General features: G+C 30.9%; 2 protein-coding genes and 1 long non-coding RNA gene across 4 annotated transcripts; 1 reads left to right on the forward strand and 2 right to left on the reverse strand.

The window, feature by feature from the left end:
* The first annotated feature begins 1651 nt into the window (after positions 1 to 1651).
* On the forward strand, positions 1652 to 6959 carry LOC132951472 (uncharacterized). The gene is made up of 7 exons (XM_061023297.1): positions 1652 to 1867; positions 1960 to 5159; positions 5252 to 5350; positions 5533 to 5659; positions 5717 to 5862; positions 5935 to 6105; positions 6568 to 6959. Exons 2-7 carry the CDS (start codon positions 4813 to 4815, stop codon positions 6602 to 6604), a joined length of 927 nt encoding a protein of 308 aa, XP_060879280.1. The 5' UTR covers positions 1652 to 1867; positions 1960 to 4812; the 3' UTR covers positions 6605 to 6959.
* Positions 6234 to 11663, reverse strand: LOC132951470 (SWI/SNF-related matrix-associated actin-dependent regulator of chromatin subfamily B member 1). Of its 2 annotated transcripts, none has more exons than XM_061023294.1 (10): positions 11377 to 11663; positions 11183 to 11288; positions 10541 to 10670; positions 9007 to 9141; positions 8817 to 8944; positions 8578 to 8744; positions 8318 to 8508; positions 8123 to 8254; positions 7995 to 8030; positions 6234 to 6649 (listed from the first exon to the last, which is right to left on the reverse strand). In XM_061023294.1, the coding sequence occupies exons 1-10, from the start codon at positions 11455 to 11457 to the stop codon at positions 6628 to 6630; spliced, it is 1128 nt and encodes a 375-aa protein (XP_060879277.1). In that variant the 5' UTR covers positions 11458 to 11663; the 3' UTR covers positions 6234 to 6627. The 2 variants fall into 2 exon arrangements, with proteins under 2 accessions (XP_060879277.1, XP_060879278.1); XM_061023295.1 differs by having other exon boundaries at positions 7964 to 8030.
* Positions 11664 to 20195: 8532 nt separating this feature from the next.
* LOC132950560 (uncharacterized) lies at positions 20196 to 21220 on the reverse strand. The gene is made up of 2 exons (XR_009665224.1): positions 20478 to 21220; positions 20196 to 20414 (listed from the first exon to the last, which is right to left on the reverse strand). It is a non-coding gene; the product is annotated as an uncharacterized LOC132950560 (long non-coding RNA).
* Positions 21221 to 21685: the final 465 nt, after the last annotated feature.

A 21685-nucleotide genomic window follows, 5' to 3' on the forward strand; every position in this document is an offset into this window, starting at 1 on the left:
TAACAAATTCTCATATAGGTATATACCTAACGATTTTCTTATTTTGTTGTTATTCAATAACTAATAACCGTTTATATTTTACAGTTCAAATGTACACCATATTAAGTAAGTTTATTTTATCATTTTTTATACTTGATACAATTTTCAAAATATCTTGACTCTTTTGAGTTTTTTACGGACATTTTCAATTTTAATTTTTTTTTGTTTTTTTTTAATAATAATACCTATATATTATAATGTATATATATATATATATTCAGTTTATAGTTGTATATGATTATAGTTGCCAGTTGGTACATCTTTTTTCCTATCATAACGACCATAACGTGATTTTACCAGCCCGTCAACAATTCGTTATACATTTACCAATACCTATAACTTTTAACTTTAAATGTAACTTAGTTACATATAACTGTAACTTGTATCTAGTTACTAACATAAAACTATAAAAGTATCTAGTAACTTGTAACTAGTTACTTTGTTTTTGAGTAGCTTGTAACTTGTAACCTGCAGTTACAATAAATTGTGTAACTATAGCCCAACCATGTATTGGTTAACCTATGTAGTATGTTTTTAACTTATTAAAAACGCCATTTAAGAATTCGAAATGCAGAAATACTGACTGTTTTTAAGGATTTATATATAGGTAGTGGCGTACTCAGGATTTTTCAATGGGGAGGGGGGGGGCTTGAAAATTAGTTACAATTGTATTTTGTCCAGTCTAATAATTTCAGACGTTTATTTGAGGTATTTTAAAATGTTTGTAACTTCTCAACTTTTCTGGTAGAAAAAATGCTCTGATCATAAGCTTTGATGCCCGATGTATGTTTTTGGAAGCAAATTGGATCTAGTTGGTACTTTTAGGAGGTCAAAATTGAAAATGCTCAGTGCTTTTTAAAATAGTTGAAGAAAAAAAAATCAAAATTTATTAAAATTGTTTGGTAACCATCGTGGTTATATCGTCCTCACTTGGATTGTATTTGATTAATTAAAATTTTTTTTTCCATAAATGTCAATAAAAAATTATTTAACCGGTGAAAAAGCTTAAAAATATAATATTTATGTTTTTATTATAGCTAAAATATTAACGATACATGCCTATCATAGTTATTTTCTATAAGCATTTAAAATTCAAATTTCGTCAAAACTGCAGTTAATTTGTAGTTCAAGATTTATAAAATCTAAGGCTAGACAATTTAATACAAGGTCTTTCATACAAGTAGTTCATACTTTTACCGATAAATTACAGATAATTTATGAAAATTGGTATGCAAATACAATGTTTTTTCAAAAATGATTTCATTCTGGTAAGACGTAAAAACAATCTATATAGTTGACAGTTGAAACTTGATTAATGTTTTTTTTTTTTAAGTAATAATAATATGGGCAATGGGGGGGTTCAGCCTGTTAGACCCCCCCCCCCGGGAACACCACTGTATATAGGCATTAGTACATACATTAATAATGTAAGTATCAATAATAACAATAATATTCTATCCTATAATTGCATGGCGGCATGCTATCGTGCATTCGTGCTGTCTGGTTCGTCCACCATTGCCGCGGCGACGGCCAGTTATCTCCCTTTTTTCGTTATCAGTATTAAATATATTTAATCATATCATTTTGAATTCTAAATTATTTAATCATATTATTATAATACCTACTATATAGAAACAAATATTTTTGTTTGATTTAAATAATAAATTTGTATAACATAATAATGTAAATTCAGTATCTATACGAATAAATTAAATATAAATATATTGAGATTCTAAAACATCTATGTTACACAGTTCTCAGGTACAGTTAAGAAGAAACTACTGCGCCTTAATCTAAACCTGATTTGACGTCACTAATTTAAATATTTGTAAGTATAACTTTATAATAGGTATATTATTGTATTGTGAATGACAATTATAAAATATTGTTTATTAGTAATTTGGTATTTTTTATTTATAGATGTCAATATGCCAAAAAACACCTGCCGAACGTGCACGAGAATACAGAGCTCGGAAAAAATTATTGAAACAACAAAAACCGCCAGTACAAACAGCATCATAACGCAAACGAGAATATACTGCTCAACAGAAGGCTTTGAGAAATGCTGTCGCCACTATCGGAGAGAATGAAACACTGACAAATTTCTCTGGATCACGTGAATCCAGACAATCCAAAACCCAGTTCCAGTAGAGACGATGGTAACATTTAGTATAATTATTTATCACAAGAAAGCTAGACAGGCTAGTCCGCTAGTTCCTGTTGAAAATGCTCAGGAAAAAATTGTCATTCCATTTGATGTGCATCAGGCTAATTCACCTCAATGCGCAGTGAATCCGACCTCAACTACTACAACAAGGTCTAGGAAATCATGTACACAGTAGTGTCGTGAATATAGACAATGCGAGAAGACGATGGCAGATGCCTATGCTATTGTCGTTCAAAGACCAGTTGTCTCTTCAGTTATGAATGTGAGTGATATACTAGTAAAAATCTTCCATGACACAAGTCTACGTGCTCACACTACTGACATATTGAATCCCGTCATACAAAATTGAAATGTGGTAGTTATCATGAGACTTGATTGGGCGAAGACGAGCAAATCAGTTTACCGAAATTCAACTGCATCATCCAGTGTAAAAGAATTCATGTTTGGGCTGGAGAAGTCGCTACCTACAACAGCCAAAATGATACTGTGAAATGTGAATGTCCTCACACCACAAGAAGGATTGCCCGCTATACAGTCAACATTAAGTGCAGCTGTGACAGAAGATATCGGTTTCATTTGCATTTCTGTGTGCTGTGCGATAAATGGACAAACAATAGTTATTGTGGGTGTCTACATAAGTCCAAATTCTCATATTAACGATATTATCGCATTTTTACATGGTGCGTTATTGAGATACACCCTTGGAAGGTGATAAACTTCTTCCTCAACACGACAATTTAAAACATTTCATACCAACTGGAGATTTCAATGTAAATTTTGCATCAGACACTTCCATAAGATAAATAGAATTCCTACAACAGCTACTGAATTTACAAATGAGTAATGACCAATATACTTCAGGAATAACAATATATTTTTTTTTTTTTTTTTTTAATTTGGCTTTTATTAGAAGAATTACAATCTATACAAGGTACAATAAGTAAAAGTAATAACAATTAACAGACAAATAACAAGAATAATTACATGAGGAGGGAGTCACACATTTGTAACACCTCTAAAACAATATATTATGCGGTATTTTCTCGTTATCTCAACACAATTGAGTCATGAATGTACTTATCGTATTTTAGTTACTATAAACCAATTATATCCCCTGTTGTAGCATTTTGTTTATAGCATATTATTCTATGGTAGTAGCTATTGCACCAACAACACAGAATATACAGGCTATCAAAGCACTTAGTAATGTACGTTTTATAGAAATAAATTAAAAATAATATTCGTAATATCCAGTATTGTATGTCATTCTAAAAACATTTCATTTCAATCATCACCAAAACAATAAAATATAATCTAGCATAAGGAGTTTTACTTAAAATACGCGCACTAAGTGCACACACTTTTTTTTTCGTTATTGTGTCTTCACGGATGACTGTGACACTCGATAATCTATTATATTATTATAAATATAATAATAGTTAATATTTTTAATAATATAATAGATTTGTGTATTTTTTTTATTTTATTCCAATACCAAATCTAATATTCTATTAGTTTAATGACTGAAAGGAGTTTCACTCGGCACTCCATCCGCACATACTCGTTTCACTCAGTGTTTTTTTATTTATCAACATTTTCGCTTCAACAATATGACATCTGCATATTATTATCTACCTATTTAAAAATTTACATTTTTTTCTAGGTTTATTTATTATATTTATATCTTAGTTTCTAAATTTCTAAATTAGTCTATACATTTATTATACAAATATTTGTAACATAAATTTGTGGTTCCGGAATTTTACTTAGTTGATCGGGTATAATATTGTCCATCAATTCTCAACAAACAAAGAAAAAAAGAATTTGTTTATGGGTGGAGGGCAACAATTTTTTATTTTGATATATTATGTTGACGGACTTAAAAAATTGTCAGTATTTAGCCTATGAAAAAAAACATAAAATACCTATACACACATATTGGCCTACCAAGGATTTTAGATAATTCGCTGAGAAATTTCTAGAAAACCAGATTTCACTCGCGAAGAAACTCGAAACTTCTAGAAACCAGTAGTCTGTTTGGAGGTAGTAACCATACTCCATAGAGATTAGATACATTAAACGGTTGATAACCTGACTGATAACAAGCTGGTGTTATTGCGACACATTTGAGTTCGAAATCGACACAGAGAGCTGCAACAACAATACAACGCGGATCTTGGTAAACAATCATCAGTTTTCGTTACTGTATTTCGCATTATTTTTCTATTCCTACCGGAACACGACTGTTAAATTCCATCCATCGGCGTCTGACGGAGATTTGATGTTTCTAGTGCGGACCGCTACTGGACTTCGGACGACGGAACGTCTTGTTGTCGGCAGGACATCAACGGGAACAGCTGCTAATCGTTGTCGACGGTCGTGAATACCGGACTTGTGTGGACGGAGACGACACGGCAAAGTCGAAGAAGACGACGGCGGTGGTTTCCGATAAGGCGATCTTCCCCTTCCGAGTGCCGCCGTCAGGACAGTTGCCGATCGTAGATCACTACTGTTTGTGCCGTCGCCACTGCCGCGAATCACGTTTCGCCCCTTATCCTCTACCGCCGCTGCAAGGTCCCGTAGGTCCGGCAACAGCCCCTGGCGACATGTTCAAACGTGTGTTTCCGTCTTCCGACGCTATGGCCACCAACCAGGCGGCGACCGGATACATCCCGACGCCACCTCCGCCTGCCGGATACATCCCGACGCCACCTCCGCCTGCCGGATACATCCCGACGCCACCGCCGTCGGCCGGATACATTCCGACGCCGCCAGCCGGATCCATCGCGACGCCGCCGGCCAACGTCCCGTTCGCACTGCAGCAGTTTGGCCATCAACAGCCGCCCGGCTTCACAGCTTTCACGCCAGACTACCAACATTTCCCGTACACTTTCTCGTCGATCACGCCACCCGCGTACAGCTGGGCCAACACCAACAGCACGCACGTCATGAAGTGTGTAACCGTCACCACAACACAGTTTGTTGTAGCGATGACCAAATGTCATCCAACTGCCAACCTTATATTATACTATTTTTTCGTTACAGGTTCACAGGATCAAGTAATCCACTGCCTTTGGATACGTCCACATACCATCCCAACAATTTTGGGTCCGTACCGAAACGCAAAATCGATTTGGACGCCGAGTAAGTGTTTCATAAAATTTTGTTTATACATGATTGAGGAGCCAAAACCATTGCCATTGCATAGAATTCTCTCTCTGAATATATTATATTGTATTATATATTTTATCGTGTGAAAGCAAGTTGTATACTCGTGTAAATCCTGCATACAATGTTTGAAACTACAAGAATATAATATTTTTCAGACTTACACAGCCACCCAAAATGCGCATCACCGAAGAAAAAGTATCTGCAAGTTTACGAGACATGCATATCAGCAGTGAATTCAAGCCTCATAATTACTGCGTTAGCAGTGCTGTCAGTGAAATGGATGTGAGTAGTTATTTGGGTTCTGTAATGTGAACCGTTGAAAACTTTTTTTTGTTTTAGACCGTGGAGAATCCTAGTCTTATGGAGACTGCCAACATTCCTGAAACTGCCAAAACAGATTCTCAGACTACATTAGTCATGTGTGAAGAATTGCGTAAACTTCACAAAATCGATTCTATCATACCTCAACCACTTCTCACTAAAGTGTATGTATATATATTAAATATAATATTTTATATTAATTTCTGTTATCAAAATGTATTTTTGTCATACTTTAGAGAAAGACCAACCAACGCAGTTGTTGTATGGAACAATAAGCCTTTAGTGGAATTAGTCCGTTCATTCTCTCAGTACCAGGAACCCAAATCGACTGTCGTGATAACCGAGATCACTGATGAAGAAGAAAACGAAATTAACAGCAGAGATGTAATGTGTGTTGAAGAAAATAAGTAAGTTTAACCAATAATTAAACGCAGTAAAAGGTCTGATATTTTATAATATTTTACTGTCCATATCTTAATTTGTTAAATTCTACTGTAAAAGTCTACCAGGTATTCACAAAAGATACTCAGACACATACTATACTAGTTCAGATTTTTATATTATTTTAAAACTCAATTACATTGTCAAAACAAACAACACAAAACAGTTGTTAGTTTGGTGCACCTTTTGTCCTTTTACAATAAGTTACTATAGTAACCGTATCATAATAAAGTATTACATTAATTACTATATTACAAAGCCACTATTAGATTTCAATGACATTTTAGTACCAAAGTTCTGAAGTAAATCAAATGTACAGGGTGTACATTCAAACACAATTAAAAATAAATTATAAAAATGATTTATTATTCTAACTTTGTTTTATATAATGTAATACGTATAATAATTTTAAATAAAAAATGTTGCAGTTGTATCGCTGTTGAAGATGTTAACATGGAGCTGTGATGGGACCTTGATCTGGGTTTGACTCACGGTAGGCGAGTTAACTTACTGTCAAATAAATAACATTTGAAAAAAAAAAACAAACAATTAATATAAATTAATATAAGTTTTAAATGTATTATTTTTTAATTTTAAATAGTTGTAAGAAGAAAACATTTTTTTTTTTTTTTGTTATTCTGTGTGATAATATTAAATACTGTAAACAAACATATTATAATGAAAGATTAATTACTCATTTTAATATATGTACATTTATATACTTTTTTCAATACAAGTTATCCTAAACAAAAATTAATGCGTGAAATGTTAAGCAGCAAAACGTGTTAGTTAACATAATATATGCATGGCAAAGGTTAAATTAGTATTGTTATTTTTGATTCTTTTTCCTTCTAAATACACCTCAAAAATATTGTTATGAAGAAGAAAACAGTGGCGTATGCAAAAACCTTTTGTTCATAGTGCCCTGTTTTAAGTACCAGGAAAAAATGTTTGAGAAGCAATCAAATTAGTAAACCTTTTTGTAAATTATTAATTTCATGTTAAAAATGATGTATTTGTTTTATACTTGTGATGGCAGCATTAAAATTTGATAAATGGTTATGCACCAAATCAAGGTGACACTTAAGCACAGATAAAATCATACTTTATTGAAGATGGAATAATTAATAAAAAATACCAAACTTTTGATAACAGCTTAATTATAACCTCTCAAGACTTAAGTAAAAAAAGTTTTTACTTTAATGTAAATTAAAAATTTGAAGTTTTATCTAAAAAAAATTTTAGTTGTCAATGGAACAACAAAAATATATATTAATACCCATAAATAGCATTACTTAAAATAAATAATGTAATAAAAACCAATGGTTGATGTTAATTGGAAACAATTATTATTCAGTCTTTCCTCTATGAATAAACTGAATATCATTTCAAAATAACAATTATATAAATAAATATAAGTGGAATATAATAAAGGTAAATAAATAAACTCTAGTGTGATATATACTTACAAGTATTTTAAACTTAATCAGAATTTTTTGTTAATGCTACATAAATCATGATCTAGTAAATAATATTGTCACTAATGTAAAATTAAAGAACATTTTTAAATTGTTAACAGTAGAAACGTTTTAATACAATTATATAACAATAGAAAATAATTTTTGTTTTCAATAAAACAACATTAAAATATAATGATTTTTTTTTTTAAAATTATTACTTAGAATTAAGTTTTAGTGTTTGCACTTGTAACACAATCACACAACTCGTACAAAAATCCAAACGCTATGTAACTCCAGACATAATTGTCATACGCCACTTATGTTAGTATCATGGTGGGGGGGGGGGGATTTTCTCATTACTTACTATTTAAAATACTTAATAATGATGTTATTACCATCCTGGTGTGGTGTTGGCCAGTCTTCGCATTCGCCTGGAATATATACAATTTTTGGTATTAGCATTGAGTAATTAGCAGATTTATTTAGCTAAAAATGAAAAATGGAGTAGTTATTAGGTTCTTGCCTAGTGTTCCTGTCTTGATCTCTAATCTTCTTTTCCATTTCTGCATCTGTCAATGTCTCCAGGAATGGACTCCATTGGTCGGCATCTGATGGTGGTCTAAATGGAGTCTCAACGACTGACAGTGGGGCCTCACTAATAAAAAACCATTTTATGAATAACATCTCATGCTAAATAATACAATTTAAAAGGGTTTACCTGAAAGCGTAGGTACGCTGATGCCAGCTCAACTGCCCTCTGATGGAGTATGCAATGGCAGTTACAAATTCTCCGCCAAGCCCTAGTTCGGCACATAGTTTCATGGCAAACTGTTCAGGTGAATTATCTTTTTCACCCATGTCCCATTCAACTTGATCCACTAATGATGTATTACCTACATGGATGTTTAACTGAAATACGGAAAACACTATAAACATTCCACATTTGTGTTCAAAACAATAAATATAAATTATATTTACCTTGATAATAACTCTTTGGTCATGTTGTTCATCTAAAATATTATCATTAGTAAATGCTTCAATTTGCTGACGTATAGATTGTGCGATGGCTGGTACAAATGGCAGAGGGTTTAAATCTAAATCGTCACATAGTACTTCAGCAAACTGTTCTGGAGTTATTAAACTTTCTAAAAAAAAAATAATGAGTTTAAATTATTGGCCCATGAATAAAAACAACACCATTTTATTGGTTTACATACCATTTTTGTTCCAAGTAAATGTATCTCTCAATTTTTGTCCTTCAATTTCCATATCGAGTCTGATTGGAACCAACAATTCAGAAAAGTTAGCATTCTCGTGAATGTTTGCCGGATCAGTATCATCATAACTAAAATTAATTATTATTAATTACTTAACAGCATATTAACTAATATCAAGTAAAATTCTCACCATAATGGGAACGTCCTGACTTTTTTTTGTATAATTCTATTACGGTTGATGGGTGTAGCCTGAGGAACAGCGTCCAAATGTGAACTGTTTGGTAATGATGGAACCCATGGAACTGATTTTTTTCCTTTAGATTCTCTTTAATCGTAAAATAGATTTAGTCATTACTTTTTAGTAATACTACTTAAGACATAAAATAAAGTAAACTACTAAATATAATTTATTATTTAAATGTTTATAAAGAATACATTAAATTACTAAAAAAATATTCTGTTAAAGCCCTGTCAACCGTGTTATTTTTAAAGAGTTGAGTTCAGGCAATTCTTTCGTTCCTTGCAGTCACTGCTCGTCTTTGTGTGTGTAGTCAATTATCATTATTCATTAGTGTGTGTTGTGTGTATATTTTCAAACAGTTACCCGCATTCACAAGTAATTTAGTCATTAGATCATAATATTTAAAACCTAATTATGGACGTGGAATAGCTATACCGCCTAACAAAAATTTAAGTACTTACAATGGTTTGATTAAAAAAAGTAAAGACGTTTGAATGCATAAACAAGATTACTTTGCATTGGTTGGCACACTTCTTCAATTTAAGCAAATTCTTTACAAGGATAAACATTTTAAATTTTATATATTAAAAACTATTAAAAGTATTGAATATATACACCGACCAATACTACAAAATCCATTAATAATAAAATAAATTACTTTAATAGCAACATTATGATAAAATATACTTAGTAATATAGGCTGATAGATTTTTCACTCAGAATCGTTTTTTCATTTACATTTAATTTATAACATTAGAAGTACCTACATTTTTGTCAGTCGCTTAGGTCGTTTTAATGAAAAATTGACAGGGTTTGCCAGGGCCTTAAAATGCATACGCAGTAGCATCATTTCAGTGTTTAATAAGAGGGAGCAAGTTTTAATCAACTCCTATAAAATTTGAAAAAACCTGTTCATTTTGCTCACGAGTATTTTTTCATTTCCATAAATACAATTCTTATCTTACATAATTTTACATTGTCTTATAGGCAAACATAGCCTAATTTTACTTAAAAACTATGCAGGAATCTAAAAAAATATAGTAGTTACTATAGTAAGTTTTTTTAGAGGGGTCGAAAAAATTAAATTACTGTAAAAAATATATACAACTGCTAAAGTGTAACTAAAAAAAGTGGAATATATTAAATAACATGAGATTCTTTAAAGAAACCACGGTTAAATTTAAAACTGGTTATTTTGTTTTTAAAATTTTTACTGTGGCAGATAATCCTTAATATAATATTGTACTAGTGATAGAACGAAAAAAGTATTTAAAGTATATTTTTGTTTACAAATTTGAAATGAATTCCATATTTATGAAACTAAAATCATCTTTACAACTACTATTAAATACTATGAAATATTTAGGAAAAACAGCACATTACAATTTTTAAAGTAAAAATGCATACTATATACTATAGGTACATTGATTTTTAATCCTATATTAAATCCAACTTTAGATTCAATACTGATACTTATTATTACCTTGTAATTAATGGTTCAGTTGAAGTTACAGATACAGCTTTGTAACGTTCATCATTACCATCAATAATATCTTCAACTTCAGATGCCCTTAATAGTGATACACTAGAGGCCAGGCAATGAGCACTTAAACCTGCATAAATAACATTAAATTATATGTAATTAATAAATAATAATGTTCAATTTCACCAAAATGTGTAATAAAATAATATTGGGAAGTTCATGTTAATTAATAAAATAAGTGTAAAGGAATATAGCAAATAAAATTCTCGGAATCAAAGACTAGCAAATACTAGATAAGTTAGACTCTACTCTACTGTATGTAATTTTGTTTTAATTAACACTATTAGTTAATTGTTAAACAAGATATATCTACAAATAAATATTAAAATTTAAGCTCACAATCTCAGAAGTGTGATAAAGAAAATAGAATAAAATAGTATTGTTCCTGGACACTATTAAATATTACATACAATGTAAACATACTGTTTGTACAACAGGCCTTTTGTACAATATCTAATCCTCATTTGATAGTTTTTTAGTATTAAAATGTTGAAAATAATTCTGAAATACCTTTAGGTAATTGGCAAGATGAGTGAAATATGATACCTAGTATCATTCCGTAGAAAACAATTAGGTACTTACCCAAATCAATTAAACGTTTCCTCTCATCGTTCGTAATGGTCCTGCGAAACATGCCCGGATACCGTTTGTACAAAGAACCACGGAACAGTCGCAAGTAATTGCCGACCTGCAGTACAACAAAAAAAGCAAATTAAAAAAAGACCATTAAAAGTTTGTATTTTTGGGCCGCATTACGGGGAATATTGTAGTCTTACCTCGGATCCAATGCAGTAGTATTCGCCATTCTCTTCCACTTGGAAACTGATCGGCTTGTCACCGTACGTCCGGAGTGCCATTTTTCGTCGGGCCACAGATACACGTCAGTTACAGAGGTCTGTAGTGTCAAAAATTCTCGAATCAAACGAACCACATAGAGAATGCAAAAGTACAAATATTTAATATTTGACAGGACCGTAGAAACAAGAGTTCGAAACTTCGAAATTGACGAGTCTTGACATATAGTTGAATCTCGGCCCGGTCCGGTTTGTTTATTTGTTTACCATTTGTTCCGTTTGCGCGATTGATTATCACTGTTTCTGCGCCTCATCAGTGCAGCCAGCGTGGCGACGACGTAAACTTATCGTATCGCATTAGCCATCGCCAATCAGTCGATAGATGGCGTTACCTAATATGGCGCCACGGTTTAAACTATCACAATAATAATAATAATTATTATTTTTAATTTATAACAGTACCGTAGCTAGGGGCGGCTTAAGGGTATAAGCCACCCCCTCCAAAATAACAAATTAGAAATTGTATATTCGCCTGTCGTGGCCATGAACCATTATTCGTTTCTTGTATCCACCATGATTGTAGTATTATGTATTGTATATTATATTATTATGTTAAGGTAACTACTAAACCAAGGTGTACCTACCTATATTGATACACTTTGTACTAAACTGAGTTCTAGAAATTACAGCAAGCCCATTACCAATAAGTATGAAAACCGTACATATAAATGGTATAACCAATTTTAGATTCTGAGCGGAGGGATGATTGTATTGGTTTTACAATGTTGTTGTAGATTCTGAGTGGAACGATGAATGTATTGATTTTACAATGATGTGTGTTGTTTTTATTATTTTTATTTTTTTATTTTTGTGTCTGTCATCACCTTTTAGGACAGTAAAAGTGCTTGGATTTTCTTCAACAGTAACTTTTCTGATAGGAAAGTGAATCTAGTTGGTACTTCAGGGGGGTCAAAAGTAAACATTTAGCTAAGGATTAAAAACTTACAACAAGGTAAGTAGGCAACCACGTAAATATGTTATTTATAAATTAATTTATTCACAATTGTATCTTCGAATATCATAGGCTGACTGACCGTCTTCGCTCAGAATCTTTTTTCTAATACAATGATATTATATCATTGAATTCAAATTTAACACCAACCATTACAATGACCCACTTGCAAAATACTGTACAGCAAAGCGACACCCACTTTTTTGATAATGTAAAAAATTATTGTTTAAATATTTAATATTTATTTCTAAGTTCATTTTAGATTCTGAGTTGAAAGTTTTGTTTTTACAATGATGTGTGTCTTAATTTAAATTGTTTAGATCAACACCATCTTTCCTGATAGGAAAGTGAATCTAATTGGTACTCTGGAAAGCACTGGGAAAAACAAAAACAATTTAAGGAAAAACTGGAATTTTTATACGCAAAATCTGTTTTTGAGAAAATCGATTTTGGTTTTTGATAGAACTCTAAAACAAATGAACGTATATACATGAAATTTTCACTAGTTGTTTATATTTGCATTTTCTAGACACAATAAAATTTTTAAAATATTTTGGTTTGTTTTGAACTGTTTAGGAACATTTTCAGTTTCTAACTTTATTAGTATTCTTTTCTATGGATGTCAAAAAAACTTAATTTGTTGGGTAAAAAAGTTTGAAAATTTAATAGAAGACTCTTAGTACATTGTTTCAAAGGCAGATGAAAAAAATTAAAAATGCATAGTCACTATTTTTTTTTATAAGCATTTAAAGTTCAGATATTGATAAAATACGCAAAAATGACGAAAATTTGCAAATTATTTTGAGTTAGAAATTCATAAAAAATGTTCTTTTTAAATCTAAGATTTGAAAATGTAATACAAGATTCCTCATAAGTTTGTCTACCTTTATCAAAAAAAAAATGTCTACAAGAAACTTAAATTACATTTTTATGAGCGTTTGAAATTCATATATTTACAACATTCGATATTCACTCGATTTCTCATGTAACGATTTTCTTTTTTTGTTGTAAATAAAAAACGAATGACTGTAGATACTTGGAAATTTCACTGAATGTTTATATTAGTATTTTCTATACACCATACAATTTTTAAAATAATTTAACTCTTTTTGAGCAGTTTACGGACATTGTCAATTTTAAATTTTTTTAGTTTTTTTTTCTATAAATATCAATAAAATGTTATTTGTTGAGTAAAAAAAAATGAAAATTTAATACAAGGCTCCTGATATATTGTCACAATAGCAGTTGAAAAATATTGAAAATACATAGGCACAATTTTTTTTTATAAGCATTTAAAGTTCAATTTTGACAAAATTTATTATGTTTAAAATTTAATAATTATTTTGTAGTTAAAAATGTATAAAATATTCAACTTTTATAGCTAAGGATTGAAAATTTAAAACAACGTAAATAGGTTATACATAATTAAATAAAGTTAACTTTATTCATCTTAATATCATCAAATATACTTAGTAATATCATAGCTAGGCTGACTGACAGTTTTTGCTCAGAATCGTTTTTCTTATACAATGGTATTATATCATTGAATTCAAACTTAACACCATCCATAGCAGGGCACATCCACTTACCTACCTTTTTTAGTTTATTTTTCTATAAATGTCAATAAAATTGTATTTGTTTGGTCAAAAAGCATGAAAATGTAATACAAAGCTTCTGATAAATTGTTACAATAGCAGTTGAAAAATATTAAAAATACATATGCACAATTGTTTTGTTAAATGCATTTTAAACTTGAAAGTTCAATTTTTGACAACAGTAGGTAACTGTTTAAAATGAAAGTTTTGTAGTTTGTAAGTTTATAAAATGTTCAATTTTTATAGCTATTAAGATTGAAAAATTAAATCAAGGTACAACATGAGTTGGCTATTACATAAACCAAAAATCTAAAAAATATAAAATTATTATTTTTATAGTTATTTTATGTTTTGACGAAAAAAAGTGGGTAAGTGGATGTCGCTATGCTGTACAGTATAGTATAATAGTAAAAAATAAACTATAATAGTATTTATAATCAAAGGTAATACCTTATGGTATTTGATTCTTGTTATAATAATATTGGAAATCTCTAATTAAATCAGATTGATAGTATGCCTAAGTTAGGAACAAACCTATATTGAGATTGACTATTTATCTGAATATCTTGAAAATAGTTTATTTTAAATCACAATTATTAAATAATTTTTAAAGAATTTCAACTGCTAAATTCATACTTTGCGACACCTATTAATATAGGGAACTTATGGTTCAAATTTCAAGTTATAAAAGTTAGTTATAAGAAAAAATTATTTAGGTCTTGTAAATTAAACCTATATCAATTATTTCAATTAAAAGTATTAATGCATATTTTACTAAACTTTAGAGGACCATAGTTAATAAACTGGCGTACCAAAATTTATGATTTGACTATCAACATTTTCAAAAAAAAAGAGCTTTACCAGAATCCAAAATTATAGTAGTTACTATTTAAAAAAATTATGTTGATTTTATTGGTACACCTGCGTGTTTAAAAAAATTGAGATTGTTATAAAACAATTACCTGTTAAAAATAAAGAAACACGTCTTTTTTCGTTTTAACGAAATTCTATGTCATCGATCCATAATCGTTAAAAATCCCAGCGTACAATGACATAAGATATAATAGCCTGTATAGTTTTTATCTATATGAGTAAATTGAAAATAAAAGGAAAAAGTTTTAGATAGATATTGAAATATCTTCTTTTTTTTTAACAACCTTAAACTGACGACGAAGATTAAAAATTGTAATGTTATATAAACGTATAACTTCACTGGTGGCAAAGCGAAGAAAATATTATGGGAGTCTTAGAATTAATTTTCTTAAATAAAATAGAATGAACCAACTTACTATATCGTAAAAATCCAGTAGTACCCTAGCCCTAGCCAATATTTTAGGTAAATGTTTTTTACGATTACATTTTTTACAATTGGCAGGATATCTGGTTGAAAATTGGTACCGAACCATTATTTGCATATGTTATGAACTATTTACCTAATATTTTTTTTGATTAAATAATATTTATTCAAAATCTCAAATATTCACAATTATTTTTGTACTTAAAACTTCATTATACATATTTAAATTCACATACCTAAGATTTGAAAATGTGATACGATTTCCTTCCTAAGTGGTTCTTACAGCAATAATTTAAGTAAATCGAAGATATTTAGATATGTAAATTATTTTATTTTATGATCGATTTAAGTTTAAACTGTGCGTCTTTTTCCCTCAGAATTGTATTAATCGTATAATTGTATACCTACCGACTACCTATATACAACGATTTATGGAATTATTCAAACTGGATGAGTAGCAGAAGCAAGCTCTCCAGTTTTTAATAATTTATCTTCAAAATAACAACAGTCAGTTGCTATTTATGCAAGAAATTCATGGAAAATAAGGAATTATTTTCAGCAGTCAAAATACTGTAGTAACAACTGTTCCTAAGAAAATATTTTTTATAGACATTTTGGATAGGTAATATTTACTATGGAAAATATTCAGTGGCGTTGCTACGCTTCTGTAGGCCTGATGGAGCAGAAATAATTTGAGAGGCCCTGACAACAATAAATCATAAAAAACAGTGTCCGTAATACTAACACATTACACAACTGATGAACGGTAGGTACCTAACAAATATTACGTTATAGCGGTGGCAGACTTGCCCGGAGAAGTTATGACGTTATGAGATAAATTTACAAATACTAATAATTCGGAATTCCCGCATGTTGACATTGTCGAACAACTATCAACCAATATTGGTTTTATGCATAATATGATCATTGATCAATAAATGTTAGGGCACTAATGCGTTCAACACAACATTCAAAAGGGCTATACTTAATCTTGTTAGCGCCCGGCAACACCGCGGTAATTTCGTCGTAGAGTCCGAACGGCGACGACCACCGCGGTTTTAAGGTTACCATCCAAACAACTTTTTTTTTTTTAATCGACTGATCCATACTGAGGTAATATTGCGTAGTATGGCTCAGTCAATTGAAAAAAAAACTGTTTATACGGTAAAAACCACGGCGGTGGTAAGGTGGTAGTGTGGTACCTAAAACCGTTCAGACTCTAAGCAAAAATACGGCAGTGTGGACGGGCTTGAACACACGCCATGGACTCAGGACCGTCCACTAAGACAGAGCGAGCGTGGCCCTCGAAACGGACCCCGCGCCTTTGCCAAAGTTTGACTGGCCCTGCTTTTGTATATACAATAAAAAAGTTAAGTTGATGAGCAATTAAAAAAGTATTATTTACATTTTATCCAATTGCAATTGTTGTAATTTTGACTACCAACCTATACTAGTTGAAGTGAACATTAAAATATTTAGCTATATTACATCTATAATATCTATAGAAAACGAAATTGCTGACTAACTATTATATAATGATATCATTTACATATTAGTTGATCTAAAAAGTAGTTAGGTTAATTGATAATACATTTGTACAATGTATTAGATACTTACCTACCAGTGGCGGATCTAGAATTTTTTATGGGGGGTGCTAAAGTTATGGTCTCGTATTCTGTATACTCCAATACTCGATATATAGGTACTGACAGCAAGACTTTTTTTAGTCCTCAAAATGAATGGGTCTAATATTTCAACTTTAAAAACAACTGCACTATATTTAATATGGCATACATTCACTTTAGCTATGCGCTCTGCATTTTTTTTGTTGAAACATACGTATTTCAACGAGTTAAGAACGATGGTGCAAAAATAAATTGTGGAAATCATTATTTTGGAAGTTATATTCTTCCAAAGTTTAGGATTTTACGTATTTACACGCATACGCATAACACCGTAATTTATTGTCGCGCACTGCAGCACCTATAACGAATTTTGAATTTTTTTTACATATTTTAACAAGTTAAAAATTATGGTGAAATCAGTGATATATTTATGTTATACCAGACATCCTTTTTTCAATTTGTTTGATGTAACATATGTAGTTAGGCATGCTGAAAATTATAGTGAAATAAGAATTTGTCTAAGAACTTAGTTATAAAGTATATTATTTAACCATTTTGTATGGAATAGATACTATCATTATTTTTATATTATTATAACATGCATAGGGGCGTCCAAAAAAAAAAAATCGTGGCCCTTTTGTGAGGCCTGGGGCGAAGCGTCCGCTCCGCCCCTCCCTAACGACGCCACTGAAAATATTACAATTATTTAAATAATTCGTTTTTAGGGAGGCCTGACAGACTTTTGAGTGGGCTAAGCCCTCCCTCCGATTTCCACCAATGCCACCAAAAAAATAAATAAATTATATTGCTTCGATCAAATTTGAAGAACGTTTTACAAAGCCGAATCTTATAATAATTAATACCGAACTAAAATTAATCACCACAATCACAGTGTCCCTTAAAATCTTGGATTTTTTTTGATAGCTCTACTGTGAGAACCCTTGCCACCCAGTCCTATTGTTTATCTTCCCTCAAATTTACTTAATTTAAATACAGAGTAAATTGTAAAATATATTATCAATAAAACTATAATAAAAAACAAAAATGTATTTTATATTCAAATTTATAGTATTAATGATTATACAATAGTTTTACTATTAAAAGTGATTATTACCCATGACAGAGATTAGCAGATCGCAGATGTGGCTACTAATTTTTTGTAACCACCCACCCCACCACAAAAAAGTATACATTCTAAATAATTCATAACTAAAACATACTCAACAAAGAAAATTAAAATTAAATAACGCGTCTCCAGAGTTCTGGAGTGTGATGTCAATATGTCATCATGATGATAATACTTCCAGATTCCAACAGTTGAGGTAAAAAAGACTTTAAATGATAAATTTTTTTGGACAACATTTTGGCGCCAACCTAAAACAAAAAACTTGAGGTGTGGCTATAGCCCTTAATGCTAACTCCTTGAGCACGCCTATCTATATTATAGCTTGATAACATCCTTTATTAGAATAATTAAATTAAAAATAATGTCAATAATTGTTATTATTATTGTTTGATTATATTTAGTTTTAACTTTTATTATTTTTAATTTACAGATTCAAACCATAGTTTGTCATAATAAATGTAAGTAGGTACTCAAGAGTATTGATATAGATTTAATACTTAAAGATAAACATAACCCTTTCAAGCTGTAGAAGTGTGGCCTAGTTTTATACGACCTTGATGTTGATTTCTATGATCAATTTAATCAGCAAACTAAATATTTAGGTTAACCTCCTAAACAGATACGTTACAACCATCCCCCCCCCCCCCATACTTATTTTAAGCAATTAAAATATACTTAGTTCAAGTGTAATTAGTCTTATCATATTTTATTAATATGGGCTCATTAAAAACAAATTACACATGTCCACACTTACCATAAAATAATTTCTACAAATATTAAACATTTTATTATATAATATAATATGGGTAGTCATTAGTATACAACTAATTTTGACAGTCTATATATTTTGTTATAAAATAATATAGTATTTTTATAGTATAGTATATGGTATGCCATAAGCCTCAAGGTATAATTACAGGGATTTATGATATACAATTTAGTATTTAGTAAAAAAAATCATTTAAAAAAAAAAAGAAAAGATATTACACTTGCATTATACATTATAGATTAGATATCAATATTACACTCATTCATTTATATATTTATTAATAATTTATAATTTTCCATCACATATTCGAAAAAAATTGTTTTACTTTTTTTTATAGTCGCCCCTTAACATTTGCCAGGGTGGGCTATTGCCCTCTCGAACCACCCCTTAAATACGGCCCTGTAGGTAGGTACAAACTAATTAGTAATATAAGCATATAATATTATATTTAAGTGTTATTAGAGCATTTTTCGATAATTTAAATCAAATTTGATATCAAAAATCACTTTACCTGCAGGCTAAAAACCAACTTTTGCATTAAGTGCACATCTATCTAATTTTTTTTTTATGTCCTTAACATACATGAATATATTTCTTATTTTGTGTTAATTTATTAATTATAATATGTTATGTAGAATATAGAATATAGATTATGACAAATACTTAACAACATTGATTTGTAAGTCATGCAATGTACAATAAATGGTGATAATGGTGTTGGTTGACCAGCTACTTCAATTGATACTGTCAGTTGATTAAAATACACTAGAGTATTACAATATTTTATTTTGGTAGATAGTATTAAGTAACAAATTTGTTTTACCTTTGTAATTCTAATATGACAGTAATAACACCGCCACACAATTTATGGTGTTGTTTAATGATATGTATAATAACATGTTATATTATGTGCTTAGATAAAATAGTAATTTAAAGAAATATTGGTATTACTATTATTATATTTCAAGGGTGACCATACGTTTTTTGATTAAGATCTACTGAGGATATTTTTTTTCTTTTAGGATTGACTTATACCTAATTGTTTTATATTAATAATAAACATACTTCTATAAATAATAAAATAAAAGTATAAAGTTATGTAAAATGACTACACCCATCACAGCTCTTCAAATTAAAATTGACAGGGTTAACCAAGTAACATCAGTTGTTGAAACAGCAAAAATATAGGTAACTAAAATAAGTCATAGTACTCAACTCAATACCTATAGAAGAATATAGAGTAGGTATAGGTACACAATGTGTGTTACCTCAAATTTTCAATGACACACTAACAACTGGCAGTCGTTTGCACTTTGATTAAATATTTGATATTGCACAAGGGAAACAAATCGGATGAGAATAAAAATAAACAAAATATTATCATGTAAATAAATGTTATAATAACCAGAATAAGAACTATGTGCATAAAAGGATAAATGGTTTATAATTTAAATTAAACAAAAAATAATTTTTTTCTACATACTAATGGCCATTTCTTAGGCTCTTCGGTATAATAATTGACGTGTCCTCGTCTTTCGATGTCAACATTTTGACAGTTACTGTAGATATGGGCGTATGATCTTTAATTCTTCCTCGCTAAGGGATCGAAACAGATGGTTAATAATAGGCTCATCGAACTTCAAATAGTTCATTATGTACTCGAATTCGAGTTGGAGATTCGGATCAATCGGTGCCGGTGCGGTACCCGTTAACATTGCCATTTCTTGAGCTAGATGTACTCGACGTTGAATAATTTTTGCTCTTTTGCGAGCGGCCCGTTTTTTGGTCCTCACTACTTCGGCAACGCGAGTTTTGAGAATTTGTTTGATCTTGTCGCGTTTGATCATTTCGCACTCGTAATGTTCTATCATTTTAAGAGTATCTTCCAGTTCGCGCATTGTCATATTATTATGCATTTTGCTTAGGATTTTTCGTTTAAGTATTATAAACAAAGGCTCACAGGCTTTTCTTCACTCCGTCGGAAATGCGGCAATTCGGAAACCACGTGACAACTCGAACCGATGGTTCACCGGGGTTCAGGTCCGAGATGGAGGATGGATGAGAAACACGAACGAGTAAATAATAGTCAAGTCTGACAGAGCGTAAAACACTCTTAAGCTGTCAATACCGTATAATTCAGTATCCGACAGTTAGACCAGTGGGACCAGTGGGTAGCGACTAGCGAGACCAAAATAAATAAAGTAAACAAAATAATACTAAATACCTATCTATAAATGAGTAGTAGGTAAATACTAAATAGTAGGTAGTAAAAATATAATATTCCACACTCCCCGCTTAGATATATTAAACATGTTTAACCCGTGTCCCGAGCCCCACCGAAACACGTTCGATTCCGCGCATAGTTACGTAATTGACACACACTGACACATTTAAATGGCACATAGTGGGGGAATGCCTACTACAGTCTTCGTGCTCTTAACGGGTTCTTTCTCTCGTGGCGCGGAGTATAGTACCTTCATCCGTACTCAGTACTCACATATATATATAGTATTATATAATAGATCTGTCTGTATTCAATGAGAGTCGACAACGAAAATCGGTTCTTCCATGATATAATAAACTTTTAAAATATCTGCGCATCATTACGCGACAACCCACCCTGACGCATACATAGTGGTAAGACGGAAGTGAGGAACCGGTCTCGACCATAGTCATAGACCTATTAGGATTTAGGGCCCGTTTTACAATCATAGTTTAAAGTTTAAACATCGGTTACGCTGATTTTACCGGTCGAATTCGGCGGTTTAACCCACGGACTAAGTAGTAATGGACTGGTAGCGACATGGACGGCGGGGGTCGGGGGACGGCCACAAAAAGGTGTCACTTAGCTGATAAGATTATAGTTC

The sequence above is a fragment of the Metopolophium dirhodum genome, chromosome 8 (genome assembly GCF_019925205.1).
Source record: "Metopolophium dirhodum isolate CAU chromosome 8, ASM1992520v1, whole genome shotgun sequence".
Classification (NCBI taxonomy): domain Eukaryota; kingdom Metazoa; phylum Arthropoda; class Insecta; order Hemiptera; family Aphididae; genus Metopolophium; species Metopolophium dirhodum.